Genomic DNA, 19,360 nt, shown 5'->3' on the forward strand with positions numbered 1-19,360 from the left:
ACATCTGAGGTCATAAGGCCCCTAGTCTTAGAACTACTTAAACCTAACTGACCTAAGAACATCACACACATCCATCCTCGAGGCAGGATTCGAACCTCCGACCGTAGCAGCAGCATGGTTCTGGACTGAATCGCCTAGAACCACTCGGCCACAGCGGCCGGCTCGTAACTTCTGAAAGAAATGTCACAGTTCGTAGTAACAGACGGAAAGTCATCGAGTAAAACAGAAATAATATCCGGCGTTCCCCAAGGAAGTGTTATATGCCCTCTATTGTTCTTGATCTATATTAACGACATAGGAGACAATCTGAGTAACCCTCTTAGATTATTTGCAGATGATGCTGTCATTTACCGTCTTGTAAAGTCATCAGATGGCCAAACTAATTGCGAAATGATTTAAATAAGGTCCGTGTGGTGCGAAAAGTGGCAATTGACCCTGAATAAAGAAAAGCGTGAAGTTATTCACATGAATAGTAAAATAAATCCGCTAAATTTCGATTACGCGATAAGTCACACAAATCTGAAGGCTGTAAATTCAACTAAATACTTAGGGATTACAATTGCAAATAACCTAAATTGGAACGATCACACAGATAATGTTGTGGGTAAAGCAAATAGAAGACTGCGATTGATTGGCAGAAAACTTAGAAGGTGCAACAGATCTACTAAAGAGACTGCTTACACCACACTTGTCCGCCCTGTTCTGGAGTATTGATGTGCGGTGTGGGATCCGCATCAGGTGGGACTGACGTATTGACATCGGAAAAGTTCAAAGAAGAGCGGCTCGTTTTGTACTACCGCGAAATAGGGGAGATAGTGCCACAGACATGATACGTGAATTGGAGTGACAATCATTAAAACATAAGCGTTTTTCGTTGCGACGGGATCTTCTCATAAAATTTCAATCACCAGTTTTCTCCTCCGATTGCGGAAACATTCTGTTGGCAAATACCTACATAGGGAGAAATGATCATCACGATAAAATCAGAGAAATCAGGAATCGAACAGAAAAATTTAAGTACTCTTTTTTTGGCGCGTGCTGATCGGTAGTGGAACGGTAGTGACAGCTTGAAGGTGGTTCATTGAACCCTCTGCCCAACACTTAATTGTGAATAGCAGAGTAATCTCGTAGATGTAGATGTAATGTCCTACCAAACTGCCGATACTACCAGTTTCTGGACTTGGAGCCACTCGAATAACATTTTGCAGACTAAACTATGACATCATTATGTCACACTGTTAAAGTATCTTACCTCTCCATTTGTTTCACTGTGCTTCTCACTATAGAGCTTGATCCCCACACTACAGAGCTGAGGTATCGAATGGAGAGTGACAATATCTTACTGATAACTAATACAGGCACTTTTGAGCACTAAATTAATTATAGACATTGATGCGGCATTACACGTGTGTATTTCATTTGAGATGCCAATGTTACATCAACGTGACACTTGTGTGTAACACATTTGTGATGTCATTAGATTGTCCGGATACTTTTGGGCAAAGATATTAATTTAGTATAACAAATACCCAAGTACTGGGCGAGAATGGAGAGCATATTACCAGAAAGTAGTGGGAGCACCTTCATCCTTGAAGAGCACACAGCAGTCGAATTAAAATTGCTCAGAGAGTGGGGAACCGAGCTTGCATGCAATTAGCTGACATCATGATGATATCGATGATCATGGGCATGCGGTGGCGGTGACGCTGGGGGCTCAGTGGTGAGGGCGCTGGTGGCAGTGCATGCGGGTGTGTGAGGCGGGTAGTGGGAGGCGGATGGCCTTGGTACACATGGCCGGATATGATGACGTCAGAATTCTTGGAGTCATGATGTCATGGCCTTGATGCACGTGGTTGGATGCGATGATGTCAGAATTCCAGGAATGCTGATACTAATATCGGCAAAATTCGTGTTCGTACCAACAATGCCACTCTACTCATGTGGCAAAATTTTTCTATACGGAAAATGACGATGAATATCTTGCATATTATGGACAAATGATATATAGGACTATACTTTTATGTGGTGGGATCTTCTTTTGTTATGAATCATAATAATTACAGCATTATTCCAGTTTCGAGGAACTGTGAGCTTTTGCAATAGTTCTGTAAATAATGTTCCAAGTTCCTTCTGCACAGATTTCTCCTACGTCAATAACTTGTATTGAAAAGTCATCTCTTCCCGACGTCCATTATTTCTTCATACCTCGAACGGATTTTTACATATCCCCTGACATGGACATGACTTGCGAAATATCGCCATTTTCATTGCGAACCAGCTGGGCTTTTTGACTTATTTTCTGAGCTACTGAGACACTTAAGGAATTCTTTTCTCTTTGCAGTGGGTGGGCTATCTCATTCCTCATTTTAATTAATGGACTATAGTGTCTACTCAACGTAAGTATCCAAAAAAAATGGTTCAAATGACTCTGAGCACTATGGGACTCAACATCTTAGGTCATAAGTCCCCTAGAACTTAGAACTACTGAAACCTAACTAACCTAAGGACATCACACACACCCATGCCCGAGGCAGGATTCGAACCTGCGACCGTAGCAGTCCCGCGGTTCCGGACTGCAGCGCCAGAACCGCTAGACCACCGCGGCCGGCGTAAGTGTCCGTTTTGTTTTCTTCATACTTTTTTTTTTTTTTTAGTACCTGCCTTGTTCCATTTCAGATTTACTTTACTTTTTCTTTGTTCGTAATTGCGACATTTTTTTCTGCTTCCATGAGTATCTTCGGTAATTATTGTTCCTTACATTTACAAATAATCTTTGTTTCCTAATATTCTGTGCTTGTTGCTTACTCTAATCCATTAGAACTCCCTGTTTTTAGACGTCTTCTCATTACCTCGTTTTTTATTTCCTGCCTGATAAATCTGTTTCATTCTAGCAATGTATATATTTTCCCCTATATCTTACTATTATAGGATCAATACCAACAATGAAATGGTCTAGAACCTTTACGTCCTACATAATTTCTTTATTATTTGATAGAATGTAGTCAGTTACAGGTTTGGTTCCTTTTCCTTGCCATTTCTCCTTCTCTTTTCTGGAGAATGTTGTTCCTCTAGACACTGTCTATTAATGTGTAAAGTCATTCAATTATGGTTTTACTCCAGTCGCTCCACGTAACCATCCTTCGTTAGGTTTTGTCTTCCTTTCGCATTAAAATCATCCATTATCATCTTGTATTGTGGTTTCCTGTTATTTAACAGTTTCTGTAGCTCTTTCGTAGAGGTCTGCTACCGATTCATCAGACTGTGAGCGTGTTGAGTAGCAGCCATGAAACATATTGTGTTTGTTTTTAAAACAAGTCTTATTCTGTGCAAGATACCTTCAGAACTTTCAGTATTGATTCTAATTTTACTTTTTACAATAAACTCTAATGCTGAATTTCCTCTCTACTCTACTCCAGTGTAATGAAACATGTTCTGCATTTCTCTCTGTTTACTATTAATTTTTTCACTGCATTTCCACTAATCCAACTGCTGATATTCGGTCACCTCAGCCGGAACATTGACAGTCGTATCCATGGTAGAGTGACCTGCCGGGCCCCAAGACCGGTGAACAGTGTTCAACCTAGGCAGAGCTATTCTCACAGCACTCTCACACCAAGCCCGAGTTCTCTGAATCTCCCATGTTCAAATGCCTGTAATAATAGTACAAACAAAGTAAAACATTAAGCACGCTTTAACATAATTACATTTTGCAGGTTATAGTTACTGTTACATTACTTACAGTTGCCACGAACGTCATGTAACTAGAATGCTGTTAATAAATGGCTTCTAAGTCCTTGCCTAATGTATTTAGCAGCACAACTTCTCCTTTCGCTTCTACAGACGCGCCGGCCGGGGTGGCAGAGCGGTTCTAGGCGCTACAGTCTGGAAACGCGCGACCGCTACGGTCGCAGGTTCGAATCCTGCCTCGGACATGGATGTGTGTGATGTTCTTAGGTTAGTTAGGTTTAAGTAGTTCTAGCGGACTGATGACCTCAGATGTTAAGTCCCATAGTGCTCAGAGAAATTTGAACCATTTTCTACAGACGTAAATACAGTCGTTATAAAAGCGGGGAACAGGTAACGTTCAATGAATATACTTAGACAGTAACATTTTGCAGAGACTACATGGAGGCGCATCTGTAGATCTAGCCATTTTTTCATTACGCTTAGCAGGTGCATCGCTTACCAGCAGAGAGAATTACAGTCGTCTGACCACAGTATAGCATACATTCCGTACCTTTCATTATTCTGAACGAAAGACCTCATATATTGGAAATTAAAATTGCTTAAGATAACATTACAAGTACAGTCAACTCTATTCGTTATTGCTGCATAAAATATATCAAGTTTTTGTTAAAAATTATACCGGTGGTGACTTTGACCACTGGCATAGTTTGTACTACATTTAAATATTCACAACAACATCACAAATATAATTAACTGCAGTGGTCGTTACTACGTAAAACGTAATAAGGTTTCGTAAAATTTTCATATGTCATTAAGGTAGAAGGTAGTCCCTCGTTTTCGATAGTTCACCTGATACTTAAAAAAGTACTACAGTTACTTTAAAACATTCTGTTACGCAAATCTGTTGAAATTCTAAAAATTCTTTACAATAACATCATTAATATATTCAATTACATTCGTTAAAAATGGCTCTGAGCACTATGGGCCTCAACTGCTGTGGTCATAAGTCCACTAGAACTTAGAACTACTTAAACCTAACTAACCTAAGGACAGCACACAACACCCAGCCTTCACGAGGCAGAGAAAATCCCTGACCCCGCCGGGAATCGAACCCGGGAACCCGGGCGTGGGAAGCGAGAACGCTACCGCACGACCACGAGATGCGGGCAATTACATTCGTTATTACTGCATAAAATATGCAGTCGTTTTGTTAAGATCTTTTTATGTCTGTGGTAAAAATGGTTCCTCATTTTCATTCTACTGATATGCTACTTTAAAATTCACATTAACATTAGTAATGCCATATAATGCAAATAGTCACTACTACACAAAGCACAATGCGATTCCGCAACACTACCATATGTCATGGCGGTAAAAGTAGTCCCTCGCACTCATTGGGTCATATGGAACTTAAAATATTACTAAAGTTGTCCAAAAACCTGCTGTTTTGTAAATCTGTACGTTCTTTTAATATTTGTGGTGGCTACTTTATCAGATTCTCGTATATCTATGTTTCCGCCAAAGGGTTCACGGTTTTTCTTTTATTAGCTCTATGTAAATTTTTTAATGGTAGAGCAGAGTAGCTGTTTTCTCTCAGATGTGTGCGGAATGTTGATGGGTTATTCTTACTGTATCTAACATGTATTAAGAATAATACGTGTATTAAAATTTATTTCCATTTGGCCAACATAAAACGTCTTGCAGTCTCCACAATTTATATTATAAATGCCAGGTTGATTGAACTGCGGCCGTTTCCGTGTTTTTAGGCGGATGATGTTATTTACAGCGTTATCGGAGGAGGAGCTTAGTGTTTAACGTTCGCCGACGCCAAGATCATTAGTGACGGAGCACAAGCTCGGATTAGAGAGGGATGGGGAAGGAAACCGGCCATGCTTTTTCAAAGGAACCATGCCAGTATTTGCCTGAAGAGATTTAGGGGTTCGAACCATCATGCTCCGCATGCGAGTCCAGTGCGCTAACCACTGGGCCACCTCGTTACGTAGCGCATTACCGGTACGCTAACTAACACGAACGTTTATCTCATGAAACATACGTGCCGCTTTACTTAAAATCTTTCCTCTGTACAGCATGACAGTCTATCTTCAAGTTTCGTTTTTCATTTCGTTATTTCTTACTGACTTTTTCGTTATGAGCCTGTTCTGGTACATTTCACTAACCGTGTTTAAATCGTGACAGTTATTTGCCAATATGGCTTCTAATGTCATTAGCTCTTTATCAGTTTCGTCTTTTCGAACGGGAGATTCATAAAACGATTCATCGTAGAACGCTCTTTTATGTCCAGTAGGGTGAAAATAGCTGCTGTTAATTTAAGTTGTTGTAGGCTTCACGCAAATTCCAAATTTATGATTCGAATTATTATTTATTACTTTTACGTGGAGGAAGTTCGTACTATTTAGCGATTCTAATTCCATAGGAAACGTCAAATTCTCGTCCATGCTGTTTATCTGCTTGTGCATGTAATGTGTATCTTCAATGCTACCGTTAAAAAGGATCAAGGTGTCATCTAAATATCGTGTATAATATATGATTTTGTGGGTAGTCTCTTTATATTTCTTTAAAAAAAAAAACCACCCTTTCTACATGGATAACAAACACGTTCGCAAGTGTTCTCGCAAGACAAATTCCCATTGCTAGGCCATCTTTTTGTGTATACTAATGATTTTTCTGGATCTCAGACCCTACAATCAACACGACATGTTCGCATCCTAATGGTGTGCTAGCAGAGTCGGCTGTCAGTCTGTTTAGAACCATCGTTGGTGTGATCATGATACACGAACAAAACCAGCAGAGATTTTGTGTGTCTCGTACAACAAAACACATTCTAAAATAATAAATTAAAAAACAAGAGCCGGTAGTTACGACGCGATCAGCTTATTTCATTGTTATGTATAAAGACAGGTTGTCCATATAACGTATACTAAGTGCCCCTCGCTATCAGGGATACCGTAGTCACATTTCTTAGGCCCTAAAGGGGAAATCAACTGTTAGCTGTTTTGAACTGAAAATAATAGTTTTTATGGGCCTTCAGCATACTGGAGGTGAAATAAGTCAGAAACTATCCCTTTATTGAAATAAATGCTTGGAATTCCGTCGAAAGTCACATGAAGAAGAATTATTGGTTCAAATGGCTCTGAGCACTATGGGACTTAACTTCTAAGGTCATCAGTCCCCTAGAACTTAGAACTACTTAAACCTAACTAACCTAAGGACATCACACACATCCATGCCCGAGGCAGGATTCGAACCTGCGACCGCAGCGGCCGCGCGGTTCCAGACTGTAGCGCCTTTAACCGCTTGGCCACCACGGCCGGCGAAGAAGAATTATTTATTTACTGGTTCTCTCTGTGCTTAACTATCTGGATTGCCATTCTAGATTGTCTGCTGTGGCTATTTCCAAGCATGCGTATTTGACTGTATTTTAATTACTTACAGAGACGCATAGTTTGAAAATGGATATAATGTCCGAAATTAGTCACCGACAAGAAATAAAGGATATTTCTTAATGCGACTTTCGACGGAATTCCAACCATTTGTTTCAATGACAATAATGTTTATGATTATTGTAGGCATGACTGTGTGGCACAGAAAATAATAGATAATTGTCAGAAGAATTGGGTGTATATGTAGATCTGTTTTACTGAACCACATTTTGTGTATTACAAATTGGCATAACTCTTAAATTACATGTTCTTCTCCACTCCAGTCGCTGTGCATTATTACCAACTTACGTCACAATATTGTCGATTGAGATTGTTTAATTTACATTGTGACTAATACTCGCCTCAATTCTTCACATACACCGCACCAAACGATGTAGGTGAACAGTCGGATAACCTGACTTCTTTTGACTTAAGGTTAGTGACAGTCTAGCTCTCTTAGCGCTGTTTTTGTGATCTTGTTTTACGTTCGTTTCAGTAGTTTAAATGCAACCAGTGTACCTTTACAGCTCTGACTGCCATGTATGAAAGCACTTCTGTAAGATTTTTGTACATATTTATTTTAATTTTCAACCTCTTCAGATACGTTAGTGTGCTCATTCGATCTTGCGAATGTCGCTGTGTTATGTTGTGAGATTCCACTGACAAGTTCAACGTCGAACAGGTTTTCCAAACGTTTTGCAGCGTTGTTTTACTGTGCGGCAAAGTCCTGTGGTGTTTGTCACAGGAACCTGTTTTGTCAAGAATTCTAAACTTCACAAGTTTGTAGTATGACGCATTCCATTTTTAAAGCGACATGGAATAACTGACATTAGATCTCGAGACAGTCTGTACAAATAAGAGCCTGCAACAACTGAGAACTATCAGCTACGTTTATCGGAAAGTCTAACGATGGCAAAAACCTGGAACAGTGCTTACCATTCTCCTGCCACTTACAAGGGACCATCAGCCCTGTTAATCACGAATTTTGAAGATTTTAGTCCTGGTGTAGAGGGACCAGTCCTGAATATCTGCCTAGCGGCTTTTCATGCGGCGGCCCCTACTTTTTGAGAAAAGTGTTATGCGTAACTTCTATATCTTTAACGCTGCACCGATTTCAACCACGCGAGCGTAGCCCAGCGGCTAAGGTTCGCGGCTACCACGCTGGCAGCGCGAGCTCAGAACCTTCCCGTGAACTTTTTTCTTTCGTCAGTTTCATCGTACAGAAAATGGCTCAAATGTCTCTGAGCACTATGGGACTTAACATCTGAGGTCGTCAGTCCCCTAGAACTTAGAACTACTTAAACCTAACTAACCCAAGGACATCACACACATCCATGCCCGAGGCAGGATTCGAACCTCCGACCGTAGCAGTCGCGCGGTTCCGGATTGAAGCGCCTAGAAACGCTCGGCCAACACGGCCGCCCATCGCACAGAATATCATTAAATAGTATATGTCATTCAAAATTATTCAAAATTAGTCATTTAGTCGTAGTAATTTCATTAATAAATGAATCTTTACAGAAAAAATTTCTTTGAATGTGTGTTCCGTTTGTTACAGAATAGATTACAGGATCGCCTTACTCGCTACCGCTTGCCGCGCTAGAACAGAATTCCGGATGGTATTTGTCGCAGAATCAAACGAAATACAAATTCGTAGACCGCAATGCAGATTTAATGAAAGCTACTGCTTTGAAGGCACACGGATTTTTCAGAAGGAATACCGGAAAACGCAGTTCGATTAAATTCAGAAATATTGTTCTCTCGTCGATCAACTTCAATGTAAACCATGCATATTTGATCACCCTGTGTAAGCAGGTGCAGGAAACCGATGCAGAATTAACGAATGTATTTTTATGGAATCTTCTCTCTAAGTGATTTTCCTATTAGTCTTTACGAAGTCGGAAATATTTTGAACTTTTTGCTTGAAAATTTTAACCTACCTTTAAAAATAAACATCACATTTTAGGCAAAGTGTGTTACATTTCAATGGGATGATTTTTATTGTGCAGGTGGATACTTTTCCTTCATTTACAAAGATATGGTCGTAAATTGACTGATCAGTCTGCCCTCCGCAATAATCAATAATAGAAGGAAATTTTTCTTCTCCCACGGACGGAAAAATGACAGATTTTGGATACTCTTCATACAGCACTTTTGTGAACTACCCTGATTTCGTGTAAGTTACAATCATTTCTTTTTTTAATTTGTGAATCAACTAGTCGATTCTTTTGTTCCTGGATGGTTGTTGTATACATAAGAAAATGTAATATCTTCCTGATGCATACTATGCTGTGACCGAATTCCTAATCTTGTTCAGATATTTTTTCTGCTCAGGAACGGTTTTCTCTCCTCATTTCGCAAGGTACTGTACATCGATTGATATTGACAGGCGGTTTGATCAGCATAAATTTCATAATAAGGGTCAAAATTAGAGATATTCTGTATGATGAAATTGTAAGAAAAAAAGTGCGCAGACAAGATTTGAATGCATAAGGCCATTGTGGGAGGCGTTAACCTTAGCCGCTGCACAACACGCTCGCTTGGTCGAAACAGATCTCACGTTACGGGTATGCGAGATCGGCTATGCATAAAACTTTAACATCGATTTTCTCGAAAACTAGGGCCGTCGCATGAAAAGCGGCTAGCCAGGTTCTCAGAACTGGTCCCTCTACAACATAACCAAGATTGATCAAAATCCGTTCAAAAATGGTTCAAATGGCTCCGAGCACTATGGGACTTAACATCTGAGGTCATCAGTCCCCTAAAACTTAGAACTACTTAAACCTAACGAACCTAATGACATCACACACATCCATTCCCGAGGCAGGATTTGAACCTGCGACCATAGCGGTCGCGCGGTTCCAGACTGAAGCTCCTAGAAGCGCTCGGCCAAACCAGCCGGCTCAAAATCCGTGATTAACGGGTCTGATGGTCCGCTTGTTAGTGAAAACAAAATTGAGCACCCAGGTAACTGTGTCAGTCTCGCTGTAACCTACGGCATAAGTAGGTAGTGATGCAAAAATTTTAGCTCACTTTTATTACAGAAGGACTTGTTATTCGTAAAAGTGCTTAAATTAGTGAAATAAAAATTTTATTATGCCACATATTCATTTCTTTGTATTGAAGTAAAACGAAAGGTTTAAATATATGAGTAAATGTTGATGTGCAGTTCCTCAGTGCCAAAGGCTTGGCTCTGCTGCAAGTACTAAGGCGTCGACGACCCCTGGTCTAGAGGGTTGCGACGCCTCATCATGCCTTCTGCTGTGTAAGCTGATGAACATTCCATCCACATTTGCTCACCACAAAGGTAACAATCAAGATGGTTACAATATTTAACCTTCTGGACTGCACTGTGAGATCTCGGGTTCTTTAGTGGGTAGGCGAGCGTAGTTGCAGTCACATTCACCTTGCAGTTAGCTGATTCATTTATTTATTTCAACAATTTACTGCAGAAGAAACGTCCGATGGGTGTGGAGTAAGCTTCGAACCCACCGTCCTTGATGGAAGATACATAGTCGTGCAGAAGCCTACAGGCTGCTACGCCCAGCACAGCCCAGTAGCGTGGCGACCCTGCACGGCAAGCTTTCCTGGGCTGTGTCGTGGAACTGCGTCAGATGCTGGCGCTACGGTCTAAGTCGTTAGCAAGACGTGCTGGCGGTCCGCCGTGGGGTGCGTCGGCGGTGGTGACATTCGGATACGAACCCCGGCCTTGCATCTGATTGGTGGTGTCTGGCATTAGTGGATGCCCAGTGGATTGACGGCTGAGAGGGCTCGGTTCGACCCTCAGCACATCAGTGCCACAGTTAGACCCTCTAGCAGGCATTCATGTGGAATGGCGAATGGAGATAGCTGCTCCTACAAGTGGTGAGTGAGCGACGACGCCCACTCTTCAATAGTTGCCGATGCCGATTCCATGCTACTTGCTGGGTGGATGGCCAGTTTTTATGTGTGTTACGGCAGATTCGCTGATAAACAATCCTCTCCATCCTCTCCCCCCCCCCCTCCCCATCCCGAGGCGTTACATACACCATCTGCCACAATGTCGCCAGAGCGTCCCGGGTTTCAGCATTGACCAAGCAGTTCAGCCAGTGTATTATCAATATGAGACTGGAGGCGAAATATTGTGCTAGCTAACTATGGAAAGCAGAACTATAGCAGCAACGAGCACTTGAAAGGTATTTGGCATTGGCAGAAGCCCAGCGGATCTGCAGCTGGGAGGGCCTCAGAGTGATCCTTGGCCTAGCGGTGCAGGTGCCCGCCTCCTCCCACCAAGCAGGCAGTCCCATAGTATGGGGAATGGAGAATGTTGCTCCAGCGGGTGCCGGATGAGCGACGACGCACTCACAGTGGTAGCCCGCTCTACAGTGGTTGCTGATTCGATGTCAGCTGGACGGCCACTAGTTATATGCATCAGGGCAGGCTTTTCAATAAGCAGACGCCCCTGGTGTTACTTTCTGCCCGTGCCACAGTGCCACCAAAGCGTTCCAGGGTACAGTAATACCACTGGCTATTGACCAAGCAGTTGTGCTAGTGCACCGATATGGACATGGTAGCGAAGTGCTGCTCTAGTAGTTACGTCAAGTAGCAGAATTATAGCAACGAGCCCTACAGTACAAAAGATAGCTACAATTTTAATTATCATCATAAAGACGTATGTTTACGTAATTAATTTTTTGATTGTTTGCAGGTACATGTATGCTTGCAGTCATGGTAAACATTGAAATTTCTGCGCCACAGTACCATACCAAACTGCTGGAGTAGAGGGACCAAGATGGCGCTGCCCAGCGATAAAGTGCAATATTGTGCGCTAATTCATTTTGTGCCTCTGAAGGGGAACGACGCTGCAACAGTTGTTGCTGAGTTAGTAAAGTGTACGGCAAGAATGCAACATCATATGGCACAGTGGATAGGTGATGCAGATGCTTCTAGTCGGGTCAGAACAGTCAATGACGAAGAACGAAGTGGCAGATCATCTCTCTGTCAACACCTGGAAATCGCAAGAGAAGTGGTGCCCTTGTGGTAGAAGACCGACGTACCACAATGGAGACAATAGTGGAATAAATTAAAATGATTCGTGCATTAGTTTTCAACATTTTGCACTTCGTATTGAACATTAAGAATATACCCGTCCACTGGAATCCGCGATGGCCCGCACTCATTCAAAATGCCCGCCGAACAGAGGCAACAACGGATATTTTGCAGCTCAGTTGGTGCAGTCCAGGTGACTTCTTTAGCTGCCTTATCAACGCGAATAGCTTTGCTAAGACATTACAGATATCATTGTTAGGCTTCTCATGTAGCAAAATAGAACCTCCGCATATTCTACATCTACATACATACACCACAAGCAACCATACTGTGCATGACGGAGGGTACCACGTACCATTACTAGTCATTTCCTTTCCTATTCTGCTTGCCAACAGAACGAGGGAAAAACGAGTGTCTAAAAGCCTCCTTACGAGCCCTAATTTTTCACATATTATCTTCGCGGTCTTTACCCGAAATATACGTTGGTGGCAATTAATTCGTTCTGCAGTCGGCCTCAAATGCCGGTTCTCTGAATTTCCACAACAGAGTCTCACGAAAAGTGCGTCGTCTTCCCTCCAGGCATTCCCATGCGACTTCAGGAAGCATCTTCGTAACACAGGCTGATCGAACCTCCTGGTAACAAATCTAACTGCACACTTCTGAACTGCTTTGATGTCTTGCTGAGAGTTCAAAACACTCGAATATTACTTGATAACGGACAACGATAGCGTTCCATATGCCGTCTCCTTTATCGATGAAATACACTTTCCCAAAATTCTCCCAATAAAACGAAGTCGACCATTCGCCTTCCCTACTACCCACCTTACATGCTCATTTCATTTCGTATCGCCTTGCAATGTTACGCCTAGATATTCAGTCCATGTGACTGTGTCAAGCAGCACCCTGCTAAGGCTGTTTCAGAACGTTACAGGATTGTTTTTCGCATTCATCCGCATTAATTTACATTTAGAGCAATCTTTCGTTCATTTCAAGAACTTTAAATTCTGTCTAAGTTATCCTGTATCCTCCTACAGTCACTCAAGAACAAATTCCCGTACACCACAGCGTTATCAACGAACAGCTGTAAATTTCTGCTGACCCTGTTGTCAGATCAGTTATGTACATAGACAATGAGTGTGGTCCTTTCACACTTCCTTGGGCCCTTCCTAACGATACCCTTGTCTCTGCCAAACACTCGCCGTCGAGGATATTACTTAAAAACTGTTCGAGCCTCTCACATATCTGGGAACCTAAACAGTATTCACGGGTCAACAGTCTGCAGTGGGGCACCGTATGAACGCTTTCCGGAAATCCAGGAATATAGAATCTGCCTATTGGTCCCCATCCATCGTTTCTAGGCTATCATGTGAGAAAAGGGCAATCTGAGTTTCGCACGAGCAACGCTTTCTTAATCCGTGCCCATTTTCGGACAAAAGCATTTCTGTCTCAACGAAATATATTACGTTCAAACTAGGAATGTGTCCAAGAATTCTGCAGCATACTTATGTTAAGAATATTGACCTGTAATCATTCGCGTCCGTTCTTTTACCCTCATTATATACGGGAGTCACCTGTGCTTTATTTTTCAGCCGCTTGGGACTTTGCGCTGCGCAAGAAATTCGCAATATATGCAGTCCAAGTAAGGGACCAATGCCGCAGGGTACCGCTGTACAGCTGAACTGCAATTTCATCTGGACCTGGCAACTTACTTGTTTTCAACTATTTATGTTGCTTCACGACTCCACTGACGCCTATTTCTGTGTCCTCAATGGCTCAAATGGCTCTGAGCACTATGGGACTTAACATGTATGGTCATCAGTCCCCTAGAACTTAGAACTACTTAAACCTAACTAACCTAAGGACAGCACACAACACCCAGCCATCACGAGGCAGAGAAAATCCCTGACCCCGCCGGGAATCGAACCCGGGCGTGGGAAGCGAGAACGCTACCGCACGACCACGAGATGTGGGCTGTCCTCAATGCGGGAGTTTGTACGACAGTCAAACGACGATATGTTTATACGATCCTTCTGCGTGAATGGTTTCTTACTATTTTTTTTTTTTTTACTTACAGACGCATGAATTTCTAAGTGGGACGCTAACAACTGCTTATCTGCTTTTTCTAGCGTAAATACTTCCCCAACCTCCTTGAAGGATTTATTAACTTTAGAAACCATCGTCGTTATGATGACATCATGATCGCTAATCCCTGTTTTTATACCGAGACTATCGATAAGGTCAGGCCTGTTTGTAGCTACAAGGTCTGAAATATTTCCAATGAGTTTGGGTTGTCTAATTATTTGTTAAAGTCAGTTTTCGGAAAACACGTTCAAAATTACTTCACAAGGCTGTCTGTCTGTACCACCCGCAGTGAATCCATAGACGTCCCAGTCTATAGTCGGTAGATTAAAGCTGTCTCCAACTAAAACCACATGATCTGGTTAATTCCGCGCTACTGAACGTTGACTTTTCTTGAATGGTTCCACAACTGCTATAGTGGAATCAGGTGGCCGGTAAAAATATACGATTATTAACTTGAGCTCACTTAGCATTGCTACTCGTGTCCAGATAACTTCAAAGTCAGACTCAATTTCGACCTCGATAGACACAACATTTTTGTCGACTGCAATGAACACTGCCCCTCTTATGGCATCTAATCTGCCTTTTTTCGATATAAGTTCCGTGCCTCGATAAATATTTCGGAACTTTCTACTTCGTGCTTCAGTCAGGTCTCGTTTACGAGAATAATGTGAGTGTAATAAATGTGCTAGAGGGCAGCAAGTTCAGGGACATTGTTACGAATACTTCCACAATTTACTGTTAAAAGTTTGGCAGTCGAAGTGTCTCCACTCCGTACGCGGTCTGGCTGTGCCCTGTGCGTGTCAAATGCCGAGTACTCATCAAAGGATTTTAAAGCACTTTCCAGTCTAAAAACCCGAATGTGCACTCCACAAGTTCTCAGCTACCTGAGTAGCCGCTTCCTTTGTGTATTGCACTCCTGATCTATCAAGGGAAGTTCTACAGTTCTCCACTCCATAATGCAGGTCCAGAAATCTGTAGCTAAGACTGTCACAGAATCGACGGAGACCTTCCAGTCGGCTCCAAACCAAAGGACTTCGATCAGTTCTGGGAACGATGCTGCAAATTGTGAGCTCTGCTTGCATTCCACAAGGGACGCCAGCAGTCATCATCTCTGCCAGTCGCCCATCTGGATTTAGGATGGCCTGAGAAACCAAACTGTGCCCCTAACGACACAACCACGTAACAACACGCCATTCACCCTGCAGTGAACGCGGATCCCTCTCGTCGTATACTCTGTAAGGTGTCACTACCGCAGAGCCCATGGACGCAACAAGGGACACCTGAGGTGTCCCAAGCGAAGTGCCACACCCCGAGGCAGCAGCCTGCAGACGGATGACCATGGCCATAAGCGTCTTCAGCTGTTCGGGAACTGCGGCCAGGTCTTCTTGCACACACTCTATCCATTCTTCTACTGCTAACTCCGGAATTAGACTTTGAAAACAAACAGAAAAAGCTAAATATGTCACTCGCTAGTCACCTGGTGCTTCACTATCGTAGGCTTGCAGGTGACTGAGCAGTGGTCAGCGGTTACTGGCCGTCCAAAATAAACAAACAAGCAAATGACTACTGCGCTACTGATTGGGTGAAAGTACACACCATTATCAATACGCGATACTGTACCACCAAAATACAAAAATACCCAATGAACTTAAGAATTAAATTTTGAAAGCACGCAAATAATTTAAGAATTAAACTGTGAACACAAACAGAAAAGCTAAATATGCCACTTGCTAGTCTCCTGATGTCTTACACATGAAGGATGGCGGCTGACTGGCTGTGACCAACGGCTAGTGGCCGTCCAAAACAAACAAACAGATGACTACTGCGCTACAGACTGCACGAATCTACCCGTTGCAGTCACTAAAACGCAGTGCTACACCTCTCATAAGAGGTGACGTCAACTAAACTTGGTGTTCTCCATTGGCTCTGTTGATCAGCAACAGAAGTTCCTGGACTTTGCTACAGTAATTTTTGATGTTTACTAATGAATTAAAAATAAAACTCGTCGGTCGTTCGCTCTATGATCATTGACACTCTTTTGTGACCAATTACATGTACAACTGCAAAAAGCTGAAATGGGAAACAGTCTAATGATGCGACGTTCGAAAGTCCTGTAAATACTGTTGGAAGCATTGTAATCGTTTTCAAACAGTAATTGTGCCAACAATACATTTATGGACTCTTGGTCAGTTGTGTAATGTGTAGATTAGAAACAATATAAAAATAGAAAGGGGCTTCATAAAGATTCACACTTGGATACTCGCGAATATGAACTTCTTTATGTGAAATTATTCATACCCTAACCCCTCAACTTTTAATAACGATGAGTGATATTACGATTACTTTTGTATAACTACATTTTCATTTTTATTTCAGAAAATCCGTTGAACAAGTGCAACTATTTACTGTCAATCACAACGAGAGAAATAATATACTAGAGATGAAGTATAAGAGACCTGTCAAGGTAAACAAATACTTTTGTTCTTCTGTAGTCGTAGGTCCCAAACTAAAGTCTGTTTTACTCTCGTTAATAAGCGTTACCACAATGCAGAAATCTAGCATTGTGACTGTAGGATAGTCCCTTGTGGCTGTGATTCGTATTGTGTGTGTGTGTGTGTGTGTGTGTGTGTGTGTGGGCGCGCGTGCGCGCGTACGTGCATTTCTGGTTTATAGGAGCTGAACGGCGAGGTTGTCAGCGATCATAGAAAAGATAGCAGGAACGAATGTGGTTAAAATTGTCATAAAACAAGTGAGAGCAATTATTATTTTTTTGTTTTGTAAGAGTATTCCATGGATCAGTGCATGCGAGTAATTCACTTGCATGTGGAACATGTCAATACAATTATACAAATACAATTAATACTATGGTATAACAATAACATAGTTCAATAATATAAATAATAGTAAGTATCAATTTTTCTTATTTACAAGCTAACATTTATCTAGTATTGTAATTCACTGTCTAAAATTAACATAGTGTCGTATCTCTCATCTGATAAATGAATAACAAGATGTATCTTGTTATGCAAGAAGTGCATTAAAAGTGTGTATGGCAACTTTTAATTATTTCTGGTAAAGAATTCCTCTAAGGAGTACAGTGGATGGTCAAGCACATATTTCTTTAACGTTAGTTAGGCAGTGGCTTAAAAGTCTTAATAGCACCATACTTTACTCCCTCCTGTACAAGTGACAAATTTTTTAGTTCAAAATGGAGATCATCTTTACCTTTAGTGTTATAGTTGTGGTATGAACAATTCGTTTCATACTGACCATAGTTTTTGAAGAAAAAATTCATCTGAGAGTCTATGTACTGACTTGTTGTTGTCAGTATTCCTAGCTGTGTGAACTCTTCACACATAAGGTTGTTGGAGAAACACCACCCATAATTCTGCTTCTGAGGTGTTAGGATTTTTTTTAGACTGGTGAATCGCCCCAGAAGATTATTCCATAACTCATTAATGAGTGAAAGTACCCAAAATAAGCTGATTATAAAATGGTTATGTCTCAAAGATAAGCTATGATTCTTAAAGTAAAAGTTGCTGATGACAGCCTTTTTAGAGTCAAGGACACATAAATGTTCCCAGTTGAGCTTACTGTCGATATGAACTCCTAGGAATTTAGTGGAGTGCACGTGTTGTAGTACCTGGTTGTCTTGTGCAATAGTTATGCCTTCTGGACTTTTATTTTTAGTGTGGATCTGAATAAAATAAATTTTTTTAGAAATATTAACAGAAAGAGAATTAATTGTAAACCAAGCTGTAACTTCTCTGAGTATGTCATTAACATCAGGCTCTAGATCAATTGCGGAAGTACTATCTACACAATGCTTGTATCATCAGCAAACATCGTGAATTCACATTTTTTACTAATGGACAGGGACATATCATTAACATATATTAAAAACAGCAAGGGCCCAAGGATAGGTCTCTGGGGAAGCCCATGCAGTATTTTGCCCCATTCAGAAGTCACTGTGTTAAGAGATCCATTGCTGCAGCCATGTAGGACCACCTTTTGGTTTCTGTCTTCGAGATATGATTTTAACCAATTACCTATAGACTCTTTGATTCAATAATGATAGGCCTTCAAGGCCTTCTCTAAGAGTATCTTGTGTTTTGCAAATGGCTCTGAGCACTATGGGACTTAACATCTGTGGTCATCAGCCCCATAGAACTTAGAACTACTTAAACATAACTAACCTAAGGACATCACACACATCCATGCCCGAGGCAGGATTCGAACCTGCGACCGTAGCAGTCGCGCGGTTCCGGACTGCGCGCCTAGAACCGCTAGACCACTGCGGCCGGCTGTGTTTTGCAGTCAAAAGCCTTGGAAAGGTCACAGGAGACACCAACTGGTGACATCGTACTGTTAATAGAATCAAAGATATCTTTTGTGAGTGAGTATCTGGCTCGCTCTGTCGAAACCCGTTTTTGAAAACCAATCTGTCTAAGGTTAATAATATTATGGTTATCTGGGTGGGCCACAATCTTGTTATACGCTGCTTTCTCAAGAACCTTTGAAAATGTTGTTAACAGAGAGACAGGACGATAATTCGTGACATCTGTAGCATCGCCGGACTTGTAAAAAGGTCTCACAGTGGCATATTTCATCCTCTCTGGAACAACTCCTCGCCGGCCAGAGAGCCCGAGCGGTTAAAGGCGCTACAGTCTGGAACCGCACGACCGCTACGGTCGCAGGTTCGAATCCTGCCTCGGGCATGGATGTGTATGGTGTCCATAGGTTAGTTAGGTTTAAGTAGTTCTAAGTTATAGGAGACTTATGGCCACAGCAATTGAGTCCCATAGTGCTCAGAGCCATTTGAACCATTTTTGAACAACTCCTTCACAAAGAGATGTGTTTTAAATGTGAGCAAATACTACACTTACTTCATTACTGCAGGCTTTTAACAGCTTGCTAGAGATGTTATCTGTACCTGAAGATCTTTTCCTTTTTAATGAGTGAATTATTTTTTTATTTCCCATTGTTACGAAACTGAAAGAGGTGTGAAAATAAACTTAAGCACTCTCATTTCAAATGGCTGTAAGAGTGGACATGGGAGACTTCATAAAAATGTAATAAAATGCGCTTGCACACCTCTTTCATCTGAGATTAGAACTATTGCA

General features: G+C 41.7%; 1 protein-coding gene across 1 annotated transcript in view; it reads left to right on the forward strand.

Moving 5' to 3' along the window:
* LOC124556612 overlaps nt 1-19,360 on the forward strand; it is a 126,637-nt gene that overhangs the window by 51,077 nt on the left and 56,200 nt on the right. Inside the window, exon 5 of the mRNA XM_047130579.1 lies at nt 16,614-16,701. Within this exon, the coding sequence (XP_046986535.1) occupies nt 16,614-16,701 (88 nt within the window). The remainder of the gene's footprint in view (nt 1-16,613; nt 16,702-19,360) is intronic.

This window comes from Schistocerca americana, chromosome X (genome assembly GCF_021461395.2).
Source record: "Schistocerca americana isolate TAMUIC-IGC-003095 chromosome X, iqSchAmer2.1, whole genome shotgun sequence".
NCBI lineage: Eukaryota > Metazoa > Arthropoda > Insecta > Orthoptera > Acrididae > Schistocerca > Schistocerca americana.